General features: G+C 35.4%; 1 protein-coding gene across 3 annotated transcripts in view; it reads left to right on the top strand.

Moving 5' to 3' along the window:
• Window positions 1-26,533, top strand: part of LOC134538701 (lachesin-like) — a 510,913-nt gene that overhangs the window by 344,444 nt on the left and 139,936 nt on the right. For all 3 annotated transcript variants that reach the window (XM_063380138.1, XM_063380136.1, XM_063380137.1), the window contains exon 3: window positions 6,497-6,697. In XM_063380138.1, the coding sequence (XP_063236208.1) occupies window positions 6,497-6,697 (201 nt within the window). The remainder of the gene's footprint in view (window positions 1-6,496; window positions 6,698-26,533) is intronic.

The following is a 26,533-nucleotide window of genomic DNA, read 5'->3' as shown; positions in this document are numbered from 1 at the left end:
TTACACTACTACTGTTCCGTTAGTTCTGACACTGTACCGTTACGCTACTACTGTTCCGTTAGTTCTGAAACTGTACCGTTACACTAAAACTGTTCCGTTAGTTCTGACACTGTACCGTTACACTGCTACTGTTCCGTTAGTTCTGACACTGTACCGTTACACTACTACTGTTCCGTTAGTTCTGACACTGTACCGTTACACAACTACTGTTCCGTTAGTTCCGACACTGTACTGTTACACTACTACTGTTCCGTTAGTTCTGACACTGTACCGTTACACTACTACTGTTCCGTTAGTTCCGACACTGTACCGTTACGCTACTACTGTTCCGTTAGTTCTGAAACTGTACCGTTACAATAAAACTGTTCCGTTAGTTCTGACACTGTACCGTTACACTGCTACTGTTCCGTTAGTTCTGAAACTGTACCGTTACACTACTACTGTTACGTTAGTTCTGACACTGTGCCGTTACACTACTACTGTTACGTTAGTTCTGACACTGTACCGTTACACTGCTACTGTTCCGTTAGTTCTGAAACTGTACCGTTACACTACTACGGTTCCGTTAGTTCTGAAACTGTACCGTTACACTACTACTGTTACGTTAGTTCTGAAACTGTACCGTTACACTGCTACTGTTCCGTTAGTTCTGAAACTGTACCGTTACACTACTACTGTTACGTTAGTTCTGACACTGTACCGTTACACTGCTACTGTTCCGTTAGTTCTGAAACTGTACCGTTACACTACTACTGTTACGTTAGTTCTGAAACTGTACCGCTACACTACTACTGTTACGTTAGTTCTGAAACTGTACCGTTACACTACTACTGTTCCGTTAGTTCTGACACTGTACCGTTACACTGCTACTGTGTCCATCTTCGTCTTGACCATCGAGTTTTGACCTCAGGCTCCTCGCTCGGATGATACCAAGTCGTTAACGCCTGCTTCCACTCGGCAAGCTGTCCCGAACCCCTGGGGAGTTGCACCTTGCCCTGAGCCCCCTCGGTGAGATGACTCCGAGACTTCGGGGGTTCCGCACCAGCGCGCCTTATAGCCTATATACCCCTCCAGCCCAGGAAGAGCTTTCTGAGCTCGGGAAGTTCCAAATAAATCTTTGGCTGCTGGCGCGAAACTTGCCAATTGCTTTATGCGAAATCAACATAAATCGAATTCCGGGACATTACATGTTTTATATTTTGTCATGGTTTTGTTTAGAAATCTATGGCATAGTTTGTAATGGTGCGCAAAATTCATCGTTTATTTATAAGAAATAAAAAAAAGCCGTTAACAGTTGAGAGGGCAATTGATAACGGTTCTGAATCTAAAAGTCTAAAATTCAAAACTAAAAAAAGTGTCGTAGTTATATATATATATATATATATATATATATATATATATATATATATATATATATATATACTAGCTTTTACCCGCGGCTTCGCTCGCGTTATGTCCTTAAGTATCAAAGATCATTGCAAAGAAAATAAACTAATATGCTAATTGTTTTTTTTATTGCGTGACTGGAATCATCAGTAGGCCTATTTAAAAATTCTAACATCCGATTTAGCTTAAAAACTGAAAACATGCTTTATTGAAATATGTTTGACTATTGAAAAAAAGATTTTTAATCCTAACATTTTAAAAAGTTCAAAGTTTTAACGTAGGAAAAAAAAAATAATATTCTGCCCCAATTGTGTGATCCGAAGCCTCGTTCCATTACATAGTCGAGGAGCATCTAGATTTCGTATAAGCGTAACTTGTAGGCCCACATTTAGTTTCATTTGAAGTTTATGTGAGGGTACACCCGAAAGTTCAAGTGATTAAAATAACTCCGAAGGATATGAAGTGCTTTGTTCTGTATCCATGATTGTATCTATTGACAAATACTCAATTTCCCCTTGCACCTCTTTTAAAATATAAGTGTAGATTTTATTAACGATATAATTTTTTTGGCGCCAATATTGCTCTTGCGTACAACCACCGATCACTATTTAAATTTTGTTGCAAGTCCGGGAAAACTTGAGTAATTATATCCACATCATTTTCACTAAATTACAAAATTCTCTTGAAAGTAAAATATAACATTCAGTATCAATGTCCAAACAACAATCACCAAAGAAAATAGACACCTAACCTCAAAAATTCAAAAAGTTTAAGTATTGCTTGGCGGTGACTGAAAAATAAAATTGAATAGTAAATTGACCGCCGGTATTATATTATTAAATTAGCGAATTATTTTGTTTACTTATTGAAACACCAGATGGCGTTAAATGTCATTCAAATTACTCAAACTCGGTCAGACGATCATAGAAATTTTTTGCCCTTTGGAAAAAATATTGTTTTTTTTTTTCAATAAAAAGTATCCTTTGTTATTTCTAATACCTCCAAGAAAATGTGTAAAAAGTTTCATGATGATCGGTTAAGTAGTTTTCGCGTGAAAACGTAGCAAACAATCTTACATTCACTTTTATAATATTAAGTAGGGATATATAACCCTTCATACCGCACGGAATCATTAGATACTGTGACTACAACATTTTCGCTAGGCAATCATAAATAACTTTACTTTTGAAAAATATATAAAAAAAAGTTATACAATTGTTGAAAAAACATTCTTTGCGCGACTTAATGTGAACAAAACTTTAAATCGGGTTACTTTGAAATAATTTAGTATGCTAACTTAACAAGTTATTTGCTTAAATGAGCCATAATTTCAAATAACTTTCTAAGTTAAAATACACTTTTTTTACAGTATGAATTTAGTCAAAGTTACACTATTAAAATTTTGGCCTCATAAGTTGTGCAAAGAATTTTCCATCCAAAACTTTGTATACCTACATGTTTAGTTATATTTTGAATTGTTGTAGGTAGTGTGATTGTTCATTTTTCTACTTAACAAAAATTTGTTGTTACAGATATAATAAATTGGTGGAGGTTGGGAATTATAAACCCTTTGAAAAAAAGCTGGAAATAAAAAAATTACAACACATTTTAAATATTTTTTTATTCTAAACCGTAATTAATTGGACTCTCTACTTTTGTCGAGATAACTTTGAGTTCTGACATAATCTGTGTGTATACATATATTATTAATGTATTTAGTTTTACTATAAAAAACAATTAATCAATCTTTCAAGTAATATTACTTTTTAATTGTGAGAATAAACATTTTGGTCACCATATTTACAATCAAGCAATTTAGTGATTGTCAGGAAATTGGCATGCGCTGACGTTGTTTAAGTCACTTTCTAACTCACCTTCCCCATGCTGCAACGGCCGAATAATTGTGTAAATGATGCTTAACCACGTCTGGTGACGGTTTATAAGCATTATACACTCTTAAACCATACCAAACTGAAAGGTCTTTAATCCCGGACTTTCGGGACCGCGGTGAAGTCAGATTAACGAATACCAATGTGGAATTTAACGGGAATTTTCAACGGGTGAAAATGTGAAGTGCTAAACGTCACCCAGCTAGAAAACAAGAATCGCAGGAATGAAATGAAAAACGAACAGTAACGATGACAAACTCTGAGCAAATTTAAAGAAAAAAAAGAAGAAGAAAAAGGCCTGCAGGCCAAGGTAAAACAGTTGGGAACTATCCGATAAAACGATTTATAAATGTACATGGTGAGTCCGAATTCGACCGACCAACTTGAGCTGCAGATTCATCACGTAAAAATAAGTTGAAAACATATACACGACGTATGATTTAAACTGGTATTCGCGTTTGAAGTTGAAGATGAACAAGTAGTCTTTTGAAAGTATTAAAGTTTACAATCACGGCAAATCTTGTCGTTGTAGTAAAATTATGAAATGGAAATTTTGGTGGCACAAAGGTATATATTGATTTTTAAAGGATAATTATTAATTTACACGACAAAAGTAACGAAAACATTTCGCCCTGTTGTACTACCCTATTCCCCGCTGTTTTCACGAGAAACCAAAATAAATTTTTAACCGAAATACTTCGATTCTTGGCAGGTGTGTAACACTAACAACACTGTTTGAAACAGTTACGTAAAAAAGGGCACTGATTGTTAAGTGATGTACGTACAAATGAAGTTATTTCAAAGAAACCATTGAATTAATAATTAAACAATATATATATATATATATATATATATATATATATATATATATATATATATATATATATATGAGCGGGTCTTTCAGTACTCGTCAGAGATGTGTAACATGAAACTTAGGTAACGAGCAAATTCGTGTGTTATTATGTTTCAAATATACTTATAATACGAAACACGGACACGAAATTTAACATAGAAGTCTACAAAATTACGACGAGCGTGATAAGCAAACTGAAATTGTGTTCTCAACGAAATTTCTGGACGCGAATCACACGTAGTTACGGCATCCGCCGCTGTAATCCGCTTCCGGAGCAGCTATGTCCTCTATTGGATCATTTTATTTGACGACCGAAATATTGAACTTTAAAAGCTTAAAAAGACACGAAGAAATATACGAAACCCTGGCTTCGGACCTGATTTTCGACAAGGAATTTTTGACGTGACAACATCTAATAAATAGATGAACGCCGGCTGCACGCACGAAAAAGTGTCCCACTACGAATGTCCCACTACGGATGTCTCCTGTTTGCTCATTGTACGCATGCGTGGCATCTCTCTTCATGCTCATTGTACGCATGCGTGGAATCTCTCTTCCACTCGATTGGAACAACCATCGATTTGACTTTTCAATCATATTTTCGTCGTTTGAATTATTAATATTATGTAATTTAATGATCGTCCACCGATTTTCAGAACAATCGGTACGTTTATTTAAAAGTAATGTTGAATATTCAAATAGGCTACGTTTTGAACCAACAATGGTGTTTTCCAGTTACACATAATAATTCAAATTACACCCGGGATATTTTGCAAAATGTTTTAAAAAATATTGTAACACATTATAAATAAGTTTGGTGTATTTGGGATGCGTATTTTTTATAAAATCGTGTTATAAAAACGAAATAATATTATTCCCCTACCGTGAGCAAAATTTTTATAAATATGTATATACCATCTGAAACCACTAACTATCAAGCATGGCCTCGTGGCCTGACGGTCAGCACCGCTAATTTCCAATCTAAGGGTTGACGGTTCGAATCCCGGCAGCTGCGGAAGTTTTTTTTGTACTTGTAAAAATAAATACAGCACACGCAACATTTCAAAAGTAATAAATATATTTTAATTAATGAATGCAAATAAAAGTAAATTTATTAATTAAACTGTACATTTCATTTCACTCCTTTGTATCCATACAAAATAGTGATAATTCAATAAAAAAATGATTTAATTTTATTCATAAAAGTACGCAGAGGTAGATTTTATCATAACTAAGATAGAAAAATTAAAAAAAAAAATATTCCTCAAAGAATATAATATTTTGAATGCCTTAATGGTTTGGTTGCAAAAACCTAATACGGCTCAGTCTCAGGCCGAATATGATATTTCCTTTTCTTCTGGATCAATAATTTCATCAATGTTTTGCTATGACGTTGTCACGTTAAACTATCGTCCGTAAACCGACTTTACAGACAACCAATTTTTTTTTATTAAATTACTGCCCGTCTCGTTCACACTCATTAATATGTTTATACTATAAAGATTCGATTCGAGATTTGTGGAGTTTTTGTTCGCGCAGTCCCGCCGCGGGTGGGCGGAAGTAACCGTGGCCATACGTTTCCGTTCCACGCGACTTCCGTTCAGTTCGAACGGAATTAACCACCGCCAAAGCGCCGTGTGCCGAGAACAAGGGGAAGTATACGATTTACATTCTGAATTGCACAGACCCGAACAAGCCCGAATATCTAGCTTCAGCCAACGTCGGCATTAAAATGATTTTATAGTATTTTTAATGTAGCTATACTGACCTAAGATGACTGACCATCCACAATTTTGTGAAGTAATAAACAAAAAAAAACTGACGAAGTTTGCCGAAGGTAGATATTCGGGCTTGTTCGGGTCTGTGCAATACAGAATGTACATCATAGGCAGGGCCGGTGCAAGGTAAATTGGCGCCCTAGGCGAAAAACCATAATGCCCCCCCCCCCCCCTTACTGCCGGACACCACAAAAAAATTTTCCTTGCCTCAAAATACATCACGTAAGCCTAAGATTTTGTCAACAATCAAATGTAAGCAGGCTTGTGTTTTTTCTTACTTTTTTACTTATTACTAATCATAAACAGGTCACCGTGGACTTTAAATAATTACTTATATCAATTTAAACATTCCAAGCTGTTACAAAAATCCATTTTCATCTAGTTTCAATAATAGTTAAACATATTATATGAGCTGTTGTGTGTCGTGCTGCGCCGCCCCCAGCTACTTGGCGCCCTAGGCGGTTGCCTGGTTCGCCTGTATGGACGCGCCGGCCCTGATCATGGGCTCTTCGAGAACAAGGGTGTTCCACGTTGTTGACAAGTTGCGGTTGAGTTCGGCCGTTGACAGCACGTGTGGCGGCGTGTTGCAGGCTCGTACGTGCTGCTGTGGAGGCGGGGCAGCGCCGTGCTGACGGCCGCCAACCTGATGGTCACCCGCGACTCCCGCTTCCGCCTGGTGGACGGCTACAACCTGCAGATCGGCGACCTCGTGCCCCAAGATGCCGGCGACTACGTGTGCCAGATCAGCGACGGCGACAACCGCGACCAGATACACACCGTCGAGATCCTGGGTGAGTTGGTTGCAGAAATGGCGACAACTGCCCGCGCTCTCTTTTGAAATATTCACAGCGGGTTCGCTGAAAGTAAGTAGTATATGATAGCCGATCCGGGGACACTGAGTCTTGAGTGTGGTGGTGGCGGCGGTGTCTGCTGCCCTGGAAGATACATCTCCGATGACGTCACTTCGGCCATCTTGAACTCAAAATTCCTCAAAAAGTGACATTAAATGACTCAAAATTCCTAGAAATGTCCTTATTTCGAGGGACAAATTCCTCTTTTGACGTGACAACGTCTAATAAATCGATGGACGCCGGCTGCACGCACGAAAAAGTGTCCCACTACGGATGTCCCACTACGGATGTGTGCTGTTTGCTCATTGTACGCATGCGTGGCATCTCTCTTCCAGTCGATTGGTGGACAACCATAGATTTGACTTTTCAATCATATTTTCGTCGTTTGAATTATTAATATTATGTAATTTAACGATTGTCCACCGATTTTCAGCACAATCGGTACGGTTATTTAAAAGTAATGTTGAATATTCAAATATGCTACGTTTTGAACCAACAATGGTGTTTTCCAGTAACACATAATAATTCAAATTACACCCGGGATATTTTGCACAATGTTTCAAAAAATATTGTAACACATTATAAATAAGTTTGGTGTATTTGGGATGCGTATTTGTTATAAAATCGTGTTATAAAAACGAAATAATATTATTCCCCTACCGTGAGCAAAATTTTTATTAATATATACATACCATCTGAAACCACCAAATTTCAAGCATGGCCTCGTGGCCTGACGGTCAGCACCGCTAATTTCCAATCTAAGGGTTGTCGGTTCGAATCCCGGCATCTATGGAATTTTTTCTGTACTTGTAAAAATAAATACGGCACACGCAACATTTCAAAAGTAATAAATATATTTGAATTAATGAATGCAAATAAAAGTAAATTTATTAATTAAACTGTGCATATCATTTCACTCCTTTGTATCCATACAAAATATTGATAATTCAATAAATATGATTCAATGTTATTCATAAAAGTATGCAGAGGTAGATTTTATCATACAAAAGATAGAAAAATTAAAAATAAAATTTTCTTCCTCAAAGAATATAATATTTTTAATGCCTAACTGGTTTGGTTGCAAAAACCTATTACGGCTCAGTCTCAGGCCGAATATTATATTTCCTTTTCTTCTGGATCAATCATTTATTCAATGTTTTGTTATGACGTTGTCACGTTAAACTATCGTCCGTAAACCGACTTTACAGACAACCAATTTTTTTAATAAAATTATAAACTTCTAAGATAAAAGCATATTTATAATAAACAAAGATTTTCAAAAGAACATAAGTACAAAATTAAAATTATATAAATAGATTCCCAATGGCGCAAACTTAGAGCTCCAAAAAGAGAAAAAATTTTTTTTATCGTTTTGAGCTAAACCTTCTGAGATATAAGCCTTTTTTAGGAAACAAACTCGAAATCCAGAACCCAATTTCCCCATTGAGAATTAAATTCCCCATGGCAAGCCTCCAATAAATTTCTGGTGGGTAGCTTTGACATTGACCGTAAACATGAAATCTTTAATTTTCGACAAAAAAAATTCCGAAAAATTAAAAAGAAAATTTGCTTAGTTCAAATATTTAGTTACTTAATCGATTTCGGTCTTCGGTTCGATTCCCGGCGAGGGTAAACATATAATTTATTAATAAAAATTTTTAAAAATCTTAATTACAATTTAATACAAATTAAAAAATATACTTGCTTTTGTCACACCCGGCATATTTGATTCTGGAACGTTGAACCTTTTTTAACGGCCGCCATCTTGAAAATCAGTAATTTATACGCTAGAAAAACAGGAAAAATTAAATTAATAATTAAATTCCACTGAATAAAATATTAATGTAAAATATTTCACCGTTTTAAAAAAACCGTCCTCTTTATTAAAAACCCGTAATTATTATACAATTTTAATTGGGAAAATTTTTAAAATTTACTTAATAAAATTTTTTCAAAAAATCATCATGGAGTTTTAGGTTAAAACCCGGCGATGTTATTTGATTAAAAAAGTGACGGATTCTTCATCCATGGAAAATGCCTGCAGACTGAACTCCCACCACTAATGCCAAAGTATATATATCGCCAGCAAGTATTATGTCACCCCCGCCATATGGTTTTCGTCTGCTGGAGGCTACCATCTTGTTTTCGTCTGCTTAAGTGCGCTACTGCCATGTTAGTTTACTTTTTGCCTGCTAGAGTGCAGTAACCATTTATTACTGTGACGCCTGCCATCTTGACATTTGGGCGCCACATAAAAATTTTCTTTTCTAGAATACGAGAGTGTACAATAATGCATAGAATCTTAATTCTTTTCTTGTGTCCAATAGTTTACAATTTGAATGTTCGTTCTATGATTTTATATATTTTGACCATATAAAAACGTTTTCAAATCTATTACATATTTTTCCTCTTCCTGTTATATGAAGTTGAAGTTATAATAAAGGAAAATATCTGATGGTTGTAATAAATAAGTTTCTACGAAACACGTTTTACTCGAGCGTACTTGAGGGATGGCTACTTGCTGACTGAAGACCCAACCCAGTACCTTTCCCCAGCGACCAGCCGTGGTTGTTTAGTATGGCACGTCTCATCCTGTTTCTCTCTTTCCAATACACGATTTCTACCATTAGTATTGTCCTTGATTCGATGTTGTCTGTTGCCAGATATACACCAAAAAACAAAAATGTTTTAGACACAACTTTGTAAAGTAATAATTTTTTTTAATGTACATAAAACATTGTATTTTTTTTAAGGTACCTAAAATTTGAAATGAGAATTTTGGAAATATGTATTTCCCCTAAGAATATTAAATTTGTTTTATATTTCCAAGACATTATAATTGAAAGACGCCATCTTGATTATCAACAGTTTACGTCAACAATGTTTTATATAATTTAGTATTGAATTTTTTTTTGTCGTTTAGAGCATAGCACATAATTTTATGGCGTGCCATGTTATTAATCGTGGCTGACTTCTACAAACAGCTTCACCTGTGAAATAATAATTGGTGTTTAACATTGATAAAAAAAAATTATTTTTTTTTGTCTAATAAATGGTGCTAGATAAATCAGGAGAAAGAAATGAAGTTTATAAGAAAATGTATGTGAAATAGTATTATTATGTTTAAAGATGGGTTACTAAATAGTAGTTTTAATGTTGAACAGTCGGGTGGTATCGTCAATCTGGCAACAGTGGTCACTGTCATCCAAGCGCGAGACACGCTGCAGAAGTCGACGCTTGTCTTCCCGTCGCGTCGTCGCCGAAGTCGTCCCGGCCTGGTGCCGGCTCGAGACAGTCTTTCTTTCAGACTCGAGAAGTCAGCATCAGTAGACGCCTCGACGCCCTCCCCCCCCCCCCCCCCCCCCTCAGACGCCTCTTGCTCGTCCACCGACGAAGGTCACCGGACACCGCACATATCTTCCTGGTGTTCACTCGCTATTCACAAACCCGCTTGAGAGTTCTTAATAGAGCGCGATTGCGAACAGCACTTCTCTGTACAAATTTTGTTCTACGGTTCCGTATTTAACATGCAGTTTTTTGGACAGTGAAAAAAAAGAAGTGTTTCCACGTACGTCTTCAGACACGAAGAATTTTAAACCTAGAATTTTGACGTGACAACGTCTAATAAATCGATGAACGCTGGCTGCACACACGAAAAAGTGTCCCGTTACGCACATTGTCCCGTTACGCTGTGTCCCGTTACGCTCATTGTACGCTTGCGCAGCATCTATCTCTCTTCCACTCGATTGGAACAACCATCAGTTTGACTTTTTGAGGCACATTAAACTTGAAACACTCCCATTAGTTTTCTACTTTTCCTATCGGCCTATCCTCAACAGAATAACACAGATTGAAAGAAGTTAAATAGCAAACATGTATAAAAGTTATAGTTCAAATAATCTCTTCGTTAAAGTAATAAACATATTTGAATTAATGAGTGCAAATAAAAGTAAATTTATCAATTAAATAAAGATTTAATTTCACTCTTTCTTTGTATCCATACAAAATAGTGATAATTCAATAAAAATGATTCAATTTTATTCATAAAAGTATGCAATCATTTCATCAATGTTTTGTTTGACGTTGTCACGTTAAACTATCGTCCGTAAACGGACTTTACAGACAACCAATTTTTAAAAAAAAAAATAACTAAGTGCCGGGTGCGTTTGCTATTAATATTCCAGCACAAAATATCAGGGTCGCCTCTTAAATTAAGGTCCCTGTAGAGGCGCGTTGCCGACTGTAAGACCGCGCGCCAGTTCGGTGCCTGGCGCATAAGGGCGAAGAGGAGTGTGAATAGCCAGCCAGTGTCGCCCTTGGATCTTCTCTGCGCCGCGAAGTTATGTTTCTCTGCAGCGACGCAAGCAGACACGTGTGAGAAAAGAGGGTTTTCTTTGCTGAAGTCTTAACCCGTTTCAGAAGGTTTCGTTAATAGGTTTAATTAACGCTAATTGCGAGTAGGTTGATGGCCAAAGTGACCTAGCACGACAGCCGTAAATTCACGAAGATATCCGTAATGTTATGATTTTAACAGTGTCTCCTGTAACTTGTCTCCATGTCCGACATTCTCAAAAATGGTACTAACGGTCCACGTATCATTTTGCTACTGTTTTCTTTAAGAACTAATTCATGTGGGTGTTCTGAGTTCGTAAACAAAACCACGTGATACCAATATTGATGCATATTAACATAGTGTTCGCAGTACTAAAGTGACTGTTTTTATGAAATTTCTTTAAAAAAAAATTTCACATTGAGTTCACGGAGATGATCTAGAGATGATTGGGTAAATTACTCCTCCACTAGCTTCTTGTTAATTACACCCTCGTGTTCGATGGAATATGAAAGTGTAATTATGGCACCATCAAAATGAAAGCCCACTTGCTTTCCTTTAACGCCCCCGTCAAAGTTAATTGCAAACAGCTAACGGCCTTTTCTTTTTATTTATATAACAAAGCGGCCGCCTTACTGTGTGGCGCCAGGCTTGAGAAGAACGTACAAGCTGCGTCGAAGAGTGAAGACAACAGAACAAAAAAGAAGAAGAAAACGGGGGAAAATGTGTTCCAAAAACCTTCGGAAGAAGTACATGTCAACCATTTTTTGTCACTTGTTCCGTCTATGAAGTCGCCGCCTTTAGACAGTTATAAGCTCGTTTCACACCGCTTAGCGGACAGTAATTTATATTAGATGTGGCTAACGTAATTTTTATTTTTCAAACACGAAACGTTATTTCGCAGAGACTCGGAATTTATCTTGTCAAAAAAAAAAAACCTCACTATGGGAAATCGATTATAGTTTTGAAAATAAAGAATATTTAGGTTTTTTCACTTCCATGTTATTAACATTTTTATCTAAAGTGTTTTTTACTAACACATATTTTATTAAAATAGCGAGTTCTTCAAGTATTTTTGCAACTTTTGGATGTCACTTCAAGAAGAAACATTGTGCTATAATAAGGTATTATAATGGTAGTACCTATTTTCCGAAGAGGTCTCTGAAATATTTACCATTTTGAATTATTTCGATCAAGCGGGATTTTATATATATATACACATGAGGTTACATTATACAAACATCCTTCAAAAGAACATATTTCCTTCCACACATTATATTATACACCTAGTCAACCATGTTCCATTCGCGATTAGCAGTAATTCAACTAAACCTTCTTAAAATTATTTTTGTAAGACATTTTTATATAATGGTCTTTCAATGGCTTCTTCCTCGAAAACATAAAAAAAAAAAAAAACTTAATATAGGCCTATGTGACGCAATTTGTAATGATTCGATGATGTAAAAAAATCGCGGGAAGTTTCTGAATAAATAAAATTGACATACTTAGTTTTAGCCGTTTTAAATACAAACGCTTTTACGTTTATTTTGTATAATAATTATTTTTAAGTATTAATAGGACATAGCAAAAAATTAATCATAATTTGTTACGCTGAACATATTTATTCCCTAGCAAGTAAAAAATTCTAAAATTTGGTCGAAACAGCGTTAAGTGATCCATTAAACGCGAAGCAGTTAAGCGCTTCAATTAACCGCATAGTATAACGTCAAAAGCCTAGTCTGGCGTGGCAGATACGGAAACAGATCGATGCCGCAGTTAAAATTTAAAGTTAATAAATATTTTTCCACATAATTATACTCGCATAAAATATGTGTTTTTGAATGCTCCATATATATTTGACTACGGATAAATAAACTTGGGGTCATCACACATACCCTCATGAAAAAATATTTCTGCCCCGGTATCTCCTACAAACTCAAAACCGAGAACCTGAAACACTACAGAACTCTTTCTTGAAGATTTTTTTTTGTAATACCTACTATATATTGCAAGGTGTCTGAACATATATTACGATTATTTCAATACTGAGTATAGTTTTTTATAGGTATTTTCTATGCATTTACTCGTTGGTGGTGTGAAAGAGAGGTTTGAAATTAAATCCACTAATATCGTTTACAGTTAATATTAGAACATTAGTTTCAATAGGGTTACGGATGTCATTAAAATATGGGAAGTCTCTTCGGCTTTTTTTCCCGCTTTCAAGCACGGGACATTCAACTCTTTCTTCCCTTAAAGAGTATGTATACATAGTAGTGGCGGTCCTATGGGAAGGGCAATGAGTGGTGATCGTTCTTTATCCCCCTATTAAAAAAATAACTGGAGAAATGAAAATACTTTTTAAGATGTCAGTATTACGTTAAAGTAGCTTAAAAGGCTATTTCTAAAGACCAGAAAAATTCGCGAATTCATTTCACGATAGACTAAAATACAAATTGTTATACCTCAGTGCTGCCTCTTCTATTGGCTCGCAACTCACCTGGATGAATCTGGGCCAATTAGAAACACCAAAACCAAAGCTTTATCGAATCACAGGCTGCTACGTTGGGACGTCTCACAAGACAGCAGCCAATGAGTGGGTGACATATGACCGAGTGTACGTATAACTATGGAGTTCATCCTACAGTGCATTGAACCCGCGAATTTTTCCGGTCCCTAGCTATTTATTTTTGATTTTTCTTACCCCAGTTAACTTTACATACCTACCACTCAAAACACACCAGCAATCCTCCTCCCATAATCGCCCCACCAAGACTAGAAGCTAGGCGTGCCCCTGGACCAGAGTGTACAGTGTTAAAAATTTTTAACCCTTAAAATAACGAAGAACGCTGATTACACACTATCAAGGTATCTTTGAAAATTAACTTCATCATCGTAAATCTACGAGTACCAAGTTTATTGAGTTTGAACATGAATCCACGAAGATAGTATTGTGTGCTAGCAAAACATTTAATAGCTTGTTAAGACTTTTTGTAAAAACCTTCTTATTTCTTTTACGAGTGAGTTTACCTTTAAAAAAAATCATAATTCGGAAGTATAAATACAGCGTGGTTCAGCTATATAAAAATACGAAGATCTCTTTGTTTATTTCAGGTGAATTTTTCATTGTAAAGTCAGTAAATTTACTGCAATTTCTAAGAGAGTATTGCCTTATTGTTTAGTGGGCGTTCCTAATTTTTTTTCACAGCACGCCCTGTTATTTGAATGATGGCGTTTATTTTATATTTTAGGGGCCTTAGTGCAGATATAGGAATGGCGCCTGAAAATAAAATTCGCTGGCCTTTCTCTCGCATGCCTGATACGAACGAATTAGCCATCACGTGCATGGGGCTCGCCCGGTTGAGCGTTTATCAATCCCTGATTGGAGAGGACATGCCGATGCATTTTTACAAATTATTTATACAAACACAAGAGATTTTTCACCCAACGGGCAAAAAAAATTTTAATGAACAAAAAAAAATTTTTTTTCCCCTTTTCTCGTGACATCCCGAACTGTTAATTCTTGCTGCCCAAAAAAAAAAAAAATATTCGGAAAAAATCAGACTACAAACACACGTAAATTAACATATTTATACGGCACTTAACACAGGAGAAGTAAGTGTTTATTTATTTTTTCATCCTTCGCTAAACAGAACAGCAAACGCAAATAATTTCAAGCTTTTTTTAAATTTATCACTAAACTAAAAAAATATACATTTTTGGCTGTTAAAGCTTTTTTGTGGAAAATACATATTCAATGACTGTTATTTTTATAAATTTGATGCTTAAAGTGTGAGAATAATTAATGTATTTTGTGAGAATATTGCACATTATAAATTTGTATGTGAACTTAAAACTTAAAAACATAAAATCTAACCTGGGGGTAGTTAGAAGAAAAGATTTACTTATCATAAAATTAATGTCTCCAATACCATCCATCACTTACCCGGGTTTCGAACATAAATCTCTTCACGCAATAGTCGGCACTTCAATCAAATGCGCAGAAAAGATCGACCATCTGGTATTGAATTTTTTTGAGCATTTGTAGTCACATTACGTGAGAAACAATTTAATCATCTCTAAAACTCTAAATGATTTTTTTCGAGGCACAAGTAATCACCAAGGCAATGTGGGTGAAAAACGTTTCTGGGTTAGAATTTCCGGGAAAAAAAGTTTTGCACTTATACTTAAAATACGTTTAGGCTCAGATAAGGCTTGATAACTTTCTTTCCTCATAAGCTTATTTAGATAAGCGTACATAAAATAAGGGGTGTTTATCAGACCAAAAATATACATTTGGTTAACTAGTTTTTTTTTTTTTTTACTGGACAACAGTATAAACCACCTAGTCACAATTATTACATTATCTAAATCTGTATTTTTTTTGTTTCACAGTTAATTTTTACTAATATTACATGACTATTCAGTTCAACCTAGCACGAATAACACAGTTTTCGCACCCACCACTAGCATTCGCAGTCGGGGCAGCTACGTCGATTATAGAATCATTCCACTTGCAGACTGAAATTTCAAACTATATGACAGAACGGCTCCGATTAAAGCATAACGACTTGAAAAAAATACTGAACCCCGCCTTTGCACCTGAATTTTGACAAGGAATTCTATATAAAGTACTGTCCATCTGGTTAAAATTCATTAAACAGTTTAACACTTTTAATCGTTTGACTTTGACAATTCATTACGTATAAAAAATTATAAAATGTTAACTTGGCAAGTTATTTTAGAAGTTTCCTATTTCAATAAGATTTTAAAATGTTCCAACACCGACCAATTATTATTTAATGTTTTTTTTTTTTTTGCGTGTGGGTATGTTTGTGTTGTGTGTATATGATATAATAATGCAGAGAGAAAGAGACGTTTCGTTTCAATTGTCACAGAAGAGAATAAATTACTGCGTCATCCGCATCCTTTGAGACATGTTTACCCCAAAGACCACGAAGGAAAAAAAAAAAAGAAATTGTAGGGCGCGTGTGTGGAAACGGAGACAGCCACCTCACGCGGTGCTATTTCGTGAGAAGTACCCCCCCCCCCCCCCCCAACCCTTCAAGACCCGAAAGAGCAAATCGTTTTTGACCTGCTGTAAGTCGCACCCGCCTCAGTTACGACCCGACGTTTGGAAAAGCATATCATACATCTCCTCTGCTGGTCCCTTCGTTTTGCTCGGGGAAATGTTTTTTTTTCATTTTTTTTTTCATTTATTTATTTATTTCGCACCACCACCAGGAATCGAAGAAAGGGGACCATTTCTCCCTTGCATTAACATGTTATAAATAAAACCCTCGTTTCCGTTCCCACACAACCCCCTCCTCCCCCTCCTCCTTATTTTCACACACCCTTTCTTGGTTTCTGCATTTTGTGTTTTCCCTTTTTTTGGGTTTGGGGGGGGGGGGGGGTTGGGTTGGTTCCGCTTCCCCATAAGCTTCGCACGTTCTCCATACTCGCCGCTCATGCAAAATACAAACATATTTCACACACGCGCATCGTACAGCGAGTGGAACAAAGGATCAACCCCCCTCCCCTCCACCCCACCCCCAAAAAATTCCCTCGTTGGCATATATCTCCCGGGCCATTTCTTTACTTTTACCCTTTCCTTTGCCCCCTCTCCAACCCTACATATTGTGAACGTCCGTCTTCTGTTTGCGAGGACGGAAACACGTCACAGACTGGGACGTAACTAGATGGAGGCAGACGGGGCTTGTTCCCCGGGGGGGGGGGGGGGAGGGTTAAACTAGCAGAGTAATTTTTACTATATATATATTTACTTGAACATCGTATAATTAAGACATAAATGAAATGTTTGAGGGCAGACGAACTGAATTATTTGTATTGTAAGATACATACATACATGTATATCGTAGAATATTAAAAAAAAAAAAAAAAAAGCTTTCTTTTTCTCGCGTTCTATCCAATTTGTGATGCATATAAAACAAAATGACTGCAAATATTTTTTTTTACCATCAAAGTTGAATCACAGATATTTGGAACTGTGGAATTAATACGTTAGGGCCGTATAAGGTGATGTCGGGAAAATTTTATGTTTGGTTTTGTTAGAACAGGGTCACCGTGATGAGTTCTTTCCCCGGGTGGAAACTAGTCTTCTAGTTACGTCCTTGCTCACAGAGAGGGCATAAGGGCCACAGTTAAAGGTAGCCTTCTGCTCCTATACGGGTGACATCTGTTGGCTCGTAAGAATTTTGCGTTCGTTTCTTTTTTTTTCCCCACTCCTTACCCACTTTTAATCAGCATCGAAATCCCGACACCCTGTAATGGGTTATCTAATTTTCCGCCGAACTACCCAGGGAAATACACAGGTTGTGTCTGAGTTTGACCGACAAACATCAACCTGCAGATTCGTCACAAAATAATAAGTTTGAAAAAAATATGTTATTTTTACCTGAATAAACTTTTTACACGCAATTTTTACTAAGCTCTAAATTTTTACATAAGCTGATTTTAGCTTGTTTCTCTTTGTGTATATGTAATCATAGCTGTTGTTCGCAATGTTACAAAACGCTTGAATATTCTGCTTTCATATCTTTGCCTCTCATGATTAAAGTTATGAAAAATTAAAAAAAAATTCTGTAAGTCTTTGTTGAGTTGTACTCTATGTTTGAAATAATTTGACACTTCTCCACTTGAGTCTGCGGATCGCCAAAGTTTGTTTCAATGAGTAAAGTTCACTTATTCGTCAGATAACTTCACAGACCATAAGCACAGATTCACGGTGAAGTAATTGATGAGACAGTCAGTAAAAACTGTTTCAATGATTTTTAACTAGTATCATTATTTAACTGATTTAAATAATTTATTCAGGTTAAGATCACCGTTTCGTGACACAGCTAAACTAATGTTAGTGAATATATATTCAGACAGCCATAATTGAAAACATGTACTTGATTGAGAAAAAAAGGTTGTCATGTTACATGGAAAATGTGATTTTTGGCGGCTCTTATCGATCTCAATGTTGTTGTTTATTTTATGGTTTTCTTTTATTGCGTGGTTAAAGATCTCATTCCAAACCATTTTCATGTTTTGTCATCAACTTACCCAAAAAAACAATCCTGTCATATATTTTTATTTACCTATTGATTTTTTCAGCAGCTGCAGGACTCAAATTTGACCATCTTTTTTAGCCGTGAATTTTAATTTTAAACAGAAAATAACAAATAAGTGTAGAAAATAAGTCTTTCTGATATAGGTACAGTCTCACCAAGAGTTAAAGATCATTTAGAAAATGTAATATAGCCTAGTAATAATATTTGTTTCTTAAATCATCGTATAAATTACTTCTGAACCGCAATAAATGTTTACAACTACAATTTAATGGGGTTTGATACGTAGTAAGCATATTTTATGGAAAGCATAATAAAGTTGCTAAGATTGTTTTCTCTGCACTGCTATTCATTTACATAACTTTCTTTATGCATTATGATTTTAAAAATTCACCGGATTCTTACGTGAAGGGATTTTTTTACTCTTTTTGTCTTAACATACAAAAATGTATATAAACTCCATTATTTAAATAACTTTTAAAACAAATTCATTTACTTTTATAGTAAAGACTTTCTGGAAAACTTATATTTTGTTTTGTTTAACAAATAAATAATGACATTGGGAATTATTAACTAGCTATTTTAGAATGTATTTATGGATAATTCTAAACGTAATTCAAATTAATAAGTAATTTATTCCAGAAGTTTGAAACAAAATATCATCATATGAAATCTAACGAGTGTCTTAAACTTTTAGTAGAGCTGTACTTTGAAAACCTGTTTAGTTTGGAGAGAAACAACCCCAATCAAAACTTGTTCAGAATACGGGTAACAATTTGTTGAATTAAACATATTCCATCGAAGTAGTTCTAACAGGAATCTAGCCTTTTTAACAGTGGCCTTTATCTATGATTAAAACTGTTGAAGGAAAGGTTGTCACGTTCCAGTGAAGGTTTTTTTCTTATTAGTTACAATTTAATTGGAAAACTCGGTCTGGTTTTTCTTTATACAATGAGCTTACAATGAGCTAAGGGTAAATCTACGTGCTTTATAAGCGAAAGGAGAAACCGTGATAATGTGATACCTGTTGGAGTTTGAGATGCAGCATTTTTTGTTTTGTTTTCCTTAAAAAAGAGGTGTGTTTTACCCCCCCCCCCCCCAAACCACCACCACTTTCACACTGCGCTGTCAGTGGAAATTTGCAGGCTTGCTATCGAAGCCAAATAAAGTTAGGTTTTAATTGTCGTTTTAAAGTGGATCCTCACGTTGCTTCACTTCATTTTTATGAGAGAAGAAAAAATTTCATTAAATGTGGGTGGGAAGGATTAAACCTCGTGATAGTAATTTTACGTGATAATCCACTTTTTTTTTTCGTCTCGCAAGTTCGTTATTTCAATAGGCTGTGCGTAGAAAGCCGCTTGATTGCTGTTAAAAGGCTAACGAATTGTCCGCTGGGAGGCGCTACAGGAGACATCTCATGAAAGAGACGTTGATTGCAAAGCCACTTTCATTTATATCAAACATCGTACCTTTAGGCCTCCTTCTCGACAATATGTTAATCTCCAATACTTTCATCTGTGTGAAACGTAAATTTTTTCACAACATTGTGCTAGTCCTGAGGATTTCAGTATGTTTACGAAAGAATTGCGGTAACACCAAGGCCGATTACAATTATTTAGTATTTAAGTTATAAAACCTCTTCAGGGCTTATAAACGCCCTGTTTTGAAACAAAAACTGACAATTTAAACTAAATTTAACCTATAAATCAAAATCACCCGACAATGTCATACCTAGAATGGGTTGAACTTTTATTTTTTATTTTATGGACTTGAAAGGGTGGTACTGTTCGTGTGTACTGTAACTCAAGAACGAATAACGTTTTCTTCTGCCGAATCATAATTTCTAAAATAAACAGAAAATACTTGCTGGGAGTATAAGTGATAAGTATTTTTTCAATGTTAAATTCTGAGCTCAGCTTGCTCACTTTAATTTCATGAGTTTGTGGTTTATAGTAATTAGTCAACAAAAAATTGTTGTTACGTCACTACCAAAGAAATCTAACTGGGACAAAAAAAATTATAATAATATTTTTTCAGTTAATTTGTCAATTTTTGCAGCTTTTAAAAAGTATGTAATTGATAATGATGCGGTTTTAGAATTATTATTTATTTTAATCAAACATCGAGAAATTTGTAAACAATTATTGTAATTGTGTTTAAACTATAATCTTCCAAACTGGCCAGAACATTATTTTTATTCTTTCGACTCGAGCCGGTTTCATTTAGCGAGTTTCATAGCGTATGTTTTCGGTAGCTTTTATGTACCTTTAGAATGTGGCTTTAAATACACTTTCTAGGTTTAATGTTAATTAATAATTAAATTAACTCTAATTTTTACGTCTGCGACTGCTCTCCGCTTCCCAAATCTCATTTTTCCATCCTTGTATTTACTTCCGTCTTTCACTCATTCCTCTTTCAGGAGTCATTTTAGCTAAAGCTATATTCAACCACTGTTATTTCTGGCGTTTTGTTAACACAGACATGCCGTAACGCTGGTGTTTTTGCAACTTGTTTAGTTTGGTATTTAATAACGAAAAATTCTGTACCATATTGTAGGCTGTCAGATTATAAATCTACTTCTGAATTATACTAAAATATTAAAACAACTAAACCTGTCAATTCGTTCGCATGGACAAAATAAATTTCAGTAGCTATTTGTACGGAAAACACGGAAATATTAAAAAAAAAAAAATTAAAAATACACAATGATTGAAGTTATTGAGCAGGATTTATTAAGAAAAAAATAATTATCTAATTCTTAAAATTTTATTGAAATAATATTGATGTTAATCAATTTGAAGCATAACAGAGTATGTCTGCAAGGTAAAATATTTGATGGTAAAGAATTATTCTCTTGGTTTTGCTCCAAAACTACAGAATTATATTTTTAGGTTTGTGACTTATTTTAGTGTCAATTTTTACAAATATAACAGCGTAAATTATACAAAATATTTCTGTTAAGATAAATAACTAATGGTTTGAAAACATTTATGTATTGTAGGCCCCGTATTATAATAATTATTGATCTGAAAAATACACTTTATGTCTTGCCACAATGTTTTAGAAAATTTTCAATATTTTATGTGTGGGATTACATTTAAAAAATGTTGGCAATTAGTTTCCAGAAAAACTTCCTTATATAAAACGTATAAATATTTTTCACCGTGTCATGCAAAATTCTAATCTACTTTCTATGTTCTGTTATCCAAACCATACACACTGAAAGCTGGATCTTGGTTTGTGTGTGTGTTCTTGTGTTTCAGTTGTAAATATAAATACAAGCTGTACTCAGACGTAGTCACTTTTTTAGCTTAAATAGTCTACAGATAATTTTTTTTCAATTATCCACGATAATAAGTGAGTTGAGTTCAATTTTGGTGTAATTATTATAAATTTTTCTTCGCAAAACAATAACTTTAGCAGTGATGCGCCTCCTAACTTTTTAAATGCCGGATATCATTCTCGGAACGTATGCAGTGCCAGGAAAAATATGCATTAACATAAAATATTTTGCAAAAATGTTTTAAAACTTTATTACTTTGTAGCTGAAGCAATAATAAAAGCTATGACATGTGATCAGGGAAATAAATATTATCAGCATAAATAAGCATCTACACCGAATAAGATGAATTATCATGAAATAATAAAAAAATACTTTAGATCTGTTTAAATTCTTCTATATTTTTGAGAATATTATGGCTTCCGGACACGGTTTGTTATCCGCTAATTTATTTTACATACATGCAAACAAACCGTGCTAATACGCGAAAGTATACTTTGTTAAAATATTATTTAGTCGGGGCGTACGGATGGCCCATGGACCAATTTTTTTTTCACTTGAACTATAAAGTATTCGTTGGCATTCAACGTTGGAACATTGAACATGGTTCTAACCAGTTAGCGTGTTTTGTTTTCCCTTTCACTTTATTGCCATACTTAAACTCATTTTATGAAATGAAGAAACAAGGCTCCTCGTGATACACTCTAAAACCTACAAATATATTAGAATAATAAGAATCATTACAATAACGACCATATAATGTCGGATGAGGTCCTGTATTCGTCTCTGAGCATTGTTAACTCAAACCAATCAAAAGTATTTAAAATTGTTATTATATTCAATATTATTTTAGGAAAAGGTCACATAATATATTTTACTGTGGCATCTTTATTTTCCTGCTTCTTGTACTGCCTTAGTTTAGAAGAGGAAATGAGATAACGTTTCATTCATTAACATCGTTCAGTGAAAACGCAGTAAGGGTTCGTTAAATAATTTAAATTTGGTGCTAGGTTGTAATTAGAGCAACTTTTAGTCCCTGGTGTCTTCATTACTTTTCATCCCATGCTCGGAGAGTCTCTTCAACATTGTGAAGCAGTTTTGTGAGATACTCTCGCTCGAAGCGTAGCTGCCATCACACGATAAAACAAACTTGGCGCTTCTCTTTTACGCAAAGTATAATTTGCGTTTGAAGTTTTCTTTTTGTAGTTTCATTTAATTTGCTTCTTCATAATAATTTTATTAGTGCTTTAATATAATAATTCACCTTATAAAATTAAATTATAATTTAAGTAGTATAGGATAGTATTTTCTGGCACAGGCGTCAGGCGGTGGAGCGTGGAGCCGGTCAATGACCGACCAAACTGACGTCACGGCGGCCATTTTTGACTCAAAATTCCTCAAAATTCCTCAAAAATGACTCAAAATGACTCAAAATTTCCCGTTTTAAGAAAAAAATTCCCGTTTTCGAGAGAAAAATTCCCGATCCGAAGGAAAATTTCCCGTTTTAGTCCTCAAAAATCCCAGCGGCTAGAAATGTCCTAATAGAGGCTTAAGCATCCTTAACTCAAGCCTCAGTTAAGCCTCTATCAGGATGTGACCTTGACCTTGACCCCGACGGCCATTTTGGATCCGCCATCTTGGATGAAGTAATTTTGTTTTTTCGAACATTCCGGCAATGTGTTTTCCGTCATATTGGATGATGACGTCACCGTTGCAATTTTCGTTACGTCCGCCATCTTGTAAATCCATAATATTTATGTTAGAAAATCGGGAAAAATTTTAAAAATCATTAAAAAATTTAAATAATCGAATTAAATAATAATCTTAAAAACCACTGTTGCAGTTATCGTTACGGTCGCCATCTTGGATTATATAAATGTTGCATATTTCGTTACACCCGCCATCTTGGTTGAGTACCATGTCATTCTTACACTTTATATTACGACCGACATATTGGATCCTATTAATGTTGCAATTATCGTTATGGTCGCCATCTTGAAATTTAGACGCCATCTTGGAAATCCGTAATTTTTATGTTAGAAAATCGGGAAAAATTCCAAAATTCATCAAAAAAGTAACTTAATATAATTCTTATTGATTATATCGATTCCCGTCCTTGGTTCGAAACCGGCGAAGGAAAAAAAAATTAGATCCTTCCTCCACAGAAGCCACCTACAGACTGACCTACCACCACCAATAACAAGGTATTTACCATCAGCTGGTATGACGTCATGTCAGTCATCTTGTCTTTGTACGCTGGAGGCCGCCATCTTGTTTTCGTCTGCTAGAGTGTGCTGACGACATGTTAGTATAATGTTCTGTTTACCATAACTTTGATCTCTTATATTGACATTGAACTTTGTCATTGACCTTGAACTTTGACCTTGACCTTGAACTTTGACCTTGAAATTTGATCTTGACCTTGAACTTTGACCTTGAACTTCGACCTTGACCTTGAACTTTGACCTTGACCTTGAAATTTGACCTTGACCTTTGACCTTGATCTTTGACGTTGACCTTGATCTTTGACTTTGACTTTGACGCCCATCATGGATTCGTCATTTTATGTTCAGTACATGCTACCAGGAGCTACCACATGCTAGTGGTCATTGCCAACATCTTGTTTTCGTCTGCTGGAGGGGTCACCATATTGTGTGTACTCGTCTTACCATCATGTTAGTTTTATTCTAACCTGTTACAGTGCAGTAATCATTTATTATTACCGAGGTGCCCGCCATCTTGAAATCATGTAATTATTTAGCTAGAAATGTGGAAAAAATTCCAAAATTCATCAAAAAAATCACTCATTAATTTACATATTGAATCGATGGATCCCTGTCCACGGTTCGATTCTTGACCAGTGACAGTTGTAACTAAATACTAAATAAATTTTAGATTCTGTTTTACATTACCTTTCACAGAGTTTATTAATCATTCGCTCTACGAAAATCAACTCAAGTCAATATTCCTCACCATCGAATTAATACAGTACCGCTATGCATTACATGAAAGTCTAATTTTTCAATAATCGGAATAACCTATAAGCCGTTCATGTACAAAGCCACACATATAGATCAATTGTCTTCAGTCCATGAGACCGAGTCATGTCATTATCAGACGTATAGGCTAGAAATTTCAGGACCGCATGACCTTCGTCGTTATCTAATTATATACAATTAATCCATCGTGACATTTTTTATACATACTAAAGGACTAAGTGACCTTGAAAAATATTTTAGTAACACCAAGAGGTTTTAAACTAGTAAATATTCAATCACTACATTTTGTACTACGCGCAATCAACAAAAGGGAATGACCGACAACGTAAAGGCAGCACAAACATCGAAAAGGCAGCACCGCCAACGAAAAGGCAGCACATTTGGAAGAACCGACAAGTAAAAGGCAGCACCGACAACAAAAAGGTAGCACCGCCAACGAAAAAGCAGCTCATTTATCATTGGCTCCAATAGTCATTGGCTCCAATATTCATTGACTACAATATTCATTGGCTCCAATATTCATTGGCTCCAATATTCATTGGCTCCAATATTCATTGGCTCCAATATTCATTGGCTCCAATATTCATTGGCTCCAATATTCATTGGCTCCAATATTCATTGGCTCCAAAATGCATTGACTACAATAATCATTGGCTCCAATATTCATTGGCTCCAATATTCATTGGCTCCAATATTCATTGGCTCCAATATTCATTGGCTCCAATATTCATTGGCTCCAATATTCATTGGCTCCAATATTCATGGCCTCCAATATTCATTGGCTCCAATATTCATTGGCTCCAATATTCATTGGCTCCAATATTTATTGGCTCCAATATTCATTGACTACAATATTCATTGGCTCCAATATTCATGGGCTCCAATATCAATTGGCTCCAATTGCTCCAAATGCTCCAACAGGCTCCAAAAGGCACCAACAGTCTTTTGGTTCCTATAACCATTGGCTCCAATATTCATTGGCTCCAATATTTATTGACTCCAAAATTCATTGGCTCCAATATTCATTGGCTCCAATATTTATTGGCTCCAAAATTCATTGGCTCCAATATTCATTGGCTACAATATTCTTTGGCACCAATTGGCTCCAAAATTCATTGACTCCAATATTCATTGGCTCCAATATTCATTCGCTCCAATATTCATTGTTCCAATATTCATCGGCTCCATTATTCATTGGTTCCTATAGCCATTGGCTCCAATATTCATTGGCTTCAATATTTATTGGCTCCAAAATTCATTGGCTCCAATATTCATTGGCTACAATATTTATTGGCTCCAAAATTCATTGGCTCAAATATTCATTGGCTCCAATATTCTTTGGCACCAATTGGCTCCAATATTCATTGACTCCAATATTCATTGACTCCAATATTCATTGGCTCCAATATTCATTCGCTCCAATATTCATTGTTTCAATATTCATCGGCTCCATTATTCATTGGCTCCAATATTCATTGGCTTCAATATTCATTTACTCCAATATTCATTGGCTCCAATATTCATTGACTCCAATATTCATTGGCTCCAATATTCATTGGCTCCATAATTCAATGGCTCCAATATTCATTGGCTACAATATTTACGGGCTACAATATTCATGGGCTCCAATATCAATTGACTCCAATTGCTCCAAATGCTCCAACAGGCTCAAAATGGCTCCATCAGTCTTTTGGCTCCTATAGTCATTGGCTCCAATATTCATTGACGACAATGTTCATTGGTTCCAATATTAATTGTCTCCGATATTCATCGGCTCCAATATTCATCGGCTCCAATATTCATTGGCTTCAATATTCATTAGCTCCATCAGTCATTGACACCAACAGTCATTGACACCAACAGTCTTTTGGTTCCAAAAGTCTTTTGGCTCCAAATATATTTTGCCTAGAATTCTTCGAGTCTAAGAGACTATGAGACCACATGACTACGAGTCTAAAATGATCTAGCTGGTTACGAGTTATACATGACTTGCGAGGATACAGAGCTTCGATGCTTCTAGTACTCAAGTTTACGTGACTGCGAGGATACAGACTACAAGTCTGCATGAGTACTTGACTACGAAGCTACTCGTCTACA

This window comes from Bacillus rossius, chromosome 14 (genome assembly GCF_032445375.1).
Source record: "Bacillus rossius redtenbacheri isolate Brsri chromosome 14, Brsri_v3, whole genome shotgun sequence".
NCBI lineage: Eukaryota > Metazoa > Arthropoda > Insecta > Phasmatodea > Bacillidae > Bacillus > Bacillus rossius.
Note: the sequence above shows the minus strand (reverse complement) of the source record. Positions and strands in the feature narration are given on the sequence as shown.